At 44.2% G+C, this 3,167-nt stretch overlaps 1 protein-coding gene across 1 annotated transcript in view; it reads right to left on the minus strand.

Annotated features, from left to right (window-relative positions):
* Positions 1–1,769: 1,769 nt before the first annotated feature.
* GFI1 (growth factor independent 1 transcription repressor) overlaps positions 1,770–3,167 on the minus strand; it is a 7,946-nt gene continuing 6,548 nt past the window's right edge. The window contains exon 6 of the mRNA XM_008586735.1: positions 1,770–1,948. Within this exon, the coding sequence (XP_008584957.1) occupies positions 1,770–1,948 (179 nt within the window). The remainder of the gene's footprint in view (positions 1,949–3,167) is intronic.

Genomic DNA, 3,167 nt, shown 5'->3' on the forward strand with positions numbered 1-3,167 from the left:
GCTGCCAGCTCAGACATCTTAAAAAATGCCAGCTTAACAATAAAAAACTGAATATACACATGAATCATTGAAGTAACTGTTTAGCTACTTTTTGTTTACGCTTGATAAAATTCAAAAGAGTCAAAAAAGGTTCACGATTCCGTTTTGTCTTCTCAGAATTCCCTCAGAGGGAAAGAACAGACCTAGACACTTGGAGATATAACTGTTAGCTTTTGAGGGGTGGGGGAAGGAGCTGTGACTTTAATTTCTGGCTCTCCAGTATCTAGCCTGGTGCCTGTACCTTGGTAACTGGTGGTCAATGAACATATGCTGACTGAATGACTGACATCTTGTCTACAGGCATTGCTGCTTGCTTTTTCCTCCTCCGATAAAGCTTTCACAGGCCTCCTGCAGAGAGGACCTCTAATCCCTCTCATCACCAAGTCTGATTTCACCACCAAATCCATTTTCTTCTGCTGCTTCCTGGAGCAGGCTCAATGGTGCATCTTGTGATTTCAAAAGTATTAAACTCCTTCCCCCAATCCATTTCTGAACCATCTTCAAGGAGGAGAAATGATTCCTCCAAGATTTACAGGCAGCACCCAATGGAAAGGGGTCAACAGACTCCCCAGAAGGAAAAAAAATAAAAATAACACTCATTTTTCTTTCTAGATAAAAAACATTAGCATGTGTCCATCTTGTAAATGGTGATTCCTCCTCTTCCACACAAGTATCTGGAGCAAGTCAGGAAGAGGAGGGAAGAACCCTGAAGGACTTTCCTGTCTGTGGAGCAGGAAGAGTCAAAAAAGGTTCACGATTCCGTTTTGTCTTCTCAGAATTCCCTCAGAGGGAAAGAACAGACCTAGACACTTGGAGATATAACTGTTAGCTTTTGAGGGGTGGGGGAAGGAGCTGTGACTTTAATTTCTGGCTCTCCAGTATCTAGCCTGGTGCCTGTACCTTGGTAACTGGTGGTCAATNTTTAATTTCTGGCTCTCCAGTATCTAGCCTGGTGCCTGTACCTTGGTAACTGGTGGTCAATGAACATATGCTGACTGAATGACTGACATCTTGTCTACAGGCATTGCTGCTTGCTTTTTCCTCCTCCGATAAAGCTTTCACAGGCCTCCTGCAGAGAGGACCTCTAATCCCTCTCATCACCAAGTCTGATTTCACCACCAAATCCATTTTCTTCTGCTGCTTCCTGGGGCAGGCTCAATGGTGCATCTTGTGATTTCAAAAGTATTAAACTCCTTCCCCCAATCCATTTCTGAACCATCTTCAAGGAGGAGAAATGATTCCTCCAAGATTTACAGGCAGCACCCAATGGAAAGGGGTCAACAGACTCCCCAGAAGGAAAAAAAATAAAAATAACACTCATTTTTCTTTCTAGATAAAAAACATTAGCATGTGTCCATCTTGTAAATGGTGATTCCTCCTCTTCCACACAAGTATCTGGAGCAAGTCAGGAAGAGGAGGGAAGAACCCTGAAGGACTTTCCTGTCTGTGGAGCAGGGCTGGGAATAGGAAGGACTGTGGGGTCCAAGATTTTATCTGATCCCACTAGATTTTGCAGCTTCCTATTTGTGTCCAAAGCCCAGTGAGTCGCCTGGTTCCTACTCTGGGCTGGACTTTGAAAAGATACCTCATCCCCTCTGGCAGCTCCAGGAAATAAAGCGAAGGGGGAGCACCCTGGTGGGATCTGCAGACTGGACTGGGGGGGCCTGTGAAGTCAGAAGGGGGTGGTGGCAAGTGGGAGGTGCCCTCCGTAGTGTTGCGTAGCTGCTTTCTCACTTGAGCCCATGCTGTGTCTCCCGGTGCCGCCGGAGGTCCACCTTCCTCTGGAAGCCCTTCCCACACAGGTCACAGCCGAAGGGCTTGAAGCCTGTGTGTTTGCGGCTATGGGTGATGAGGTTGGAGCTCTGGCTGAATGCCTTGCCACACACCTGGCACTTGTGGGGCTTCTCACCTGCGAGATGGCAGGGGAAGAGGAGGAAGTATAAGTCTATGACCAAGCTAGAGGGGAACCCACTCTGACCCACATGCTCTTGGCAGCTGCTGGCTGCACCACAGTCTAAAGCCTTGAAGCAACTTAGAGGGTGACGTGTTGCAACATGAACTGACTCCCAGACTGCAACGCGAGTCCCGGGAAGCTATGAGTGCTCCAGATGAAAGGGAGACTTTCTGAGTGGAGGTTCCCAGCCAAAGGCCTTAAACCGTTTCCTGCTAAACGGAAACAGAGCAAAGGCCACGTGCTCTCCCCAGCTGAATCCACCTCAGGACTCCCCCGACTTTAGAAGCAGAGAGCACCCAGAGCAGGTGTTCAACAGGAGGGGGAGGAGGGTGCCGTCCTACAAACTGTGTGACTCTGTTCTAACTCAGAGGAAGTTTTCAAATCTGAGTTTCCAAGTGGGTGTTGATTTGTATGGACCAACATCCACTTGGTGTTAAAGTCTTATTTTATTGCTCTTAAAGTCTTATTTTAAAAATCCATGTTTGGGCCACAAAGTATTTCTTCAGGTAGCTGATCCTTTTCTGTTTTGATTTCACTTTCTTTTTATGAGGTTAATCACAGGATTCTTCATATACCAGCAACTTTTCACCACAGATTAATAAATAACAGACAGAACATAAAAAGATCTTTTTCTTTTCTCCCATCTCATGTACTGTTTAACATGTGGGTAAATGGCATTATTTTCCAAATAATGGCATTATAGTAAGAGCTCAGTCTTGGAAAAAATGCAAAATAGATGAAATTCATTTTTGAGGAAACCTCTGTCCCTCTTGCTGCACTCCCTTCTGTCCTCATGCTTCAGATTTCCTTGATAAGAAATCACCTATCAAAACTCATTTTATCTCTTTAGGGTCAAACAAATCAGAGAAATGAATTCTAGCTATTAATGTAAATATTTGATAAGGGCTTAATGTTTCATTCCATCAAGATCCTACTTGCATTTTGATAAGTGTCTTGAATGCCTATTTTTATAAGGAGTGAATTACACAGAAATTTCAAGTAAGGGGAAATTTCTCTTCTTTGTTTTTGTTTGATAAGTGTCTTGAATGCCTATTTTTATAAGGAGTGAATTACACAGAAATTTCAAGTAAAGGGAAATTTCTCTTCTTTGTTTTTGTTTGTTTGTTTGTTTGTTTTGGCTACTGGCTGGTAAAGGGATCTGAACCCTTGACCT

Source organism: Galeopterus variegatus, unplaced genomic scaffold, assembly GCF_000696425.1.
Source record: "Galeopterus variegatus unplaced genomic scaffold, G_variegatus-3.0.2 Scaffold4091, whole genome shotgun sequence".
NCBI lineage: Eukaryota > Metazoa > Chordata > Mammalia > Dermoptera > Cynocephalidae > Galeopterus > Galeopterus variegatus.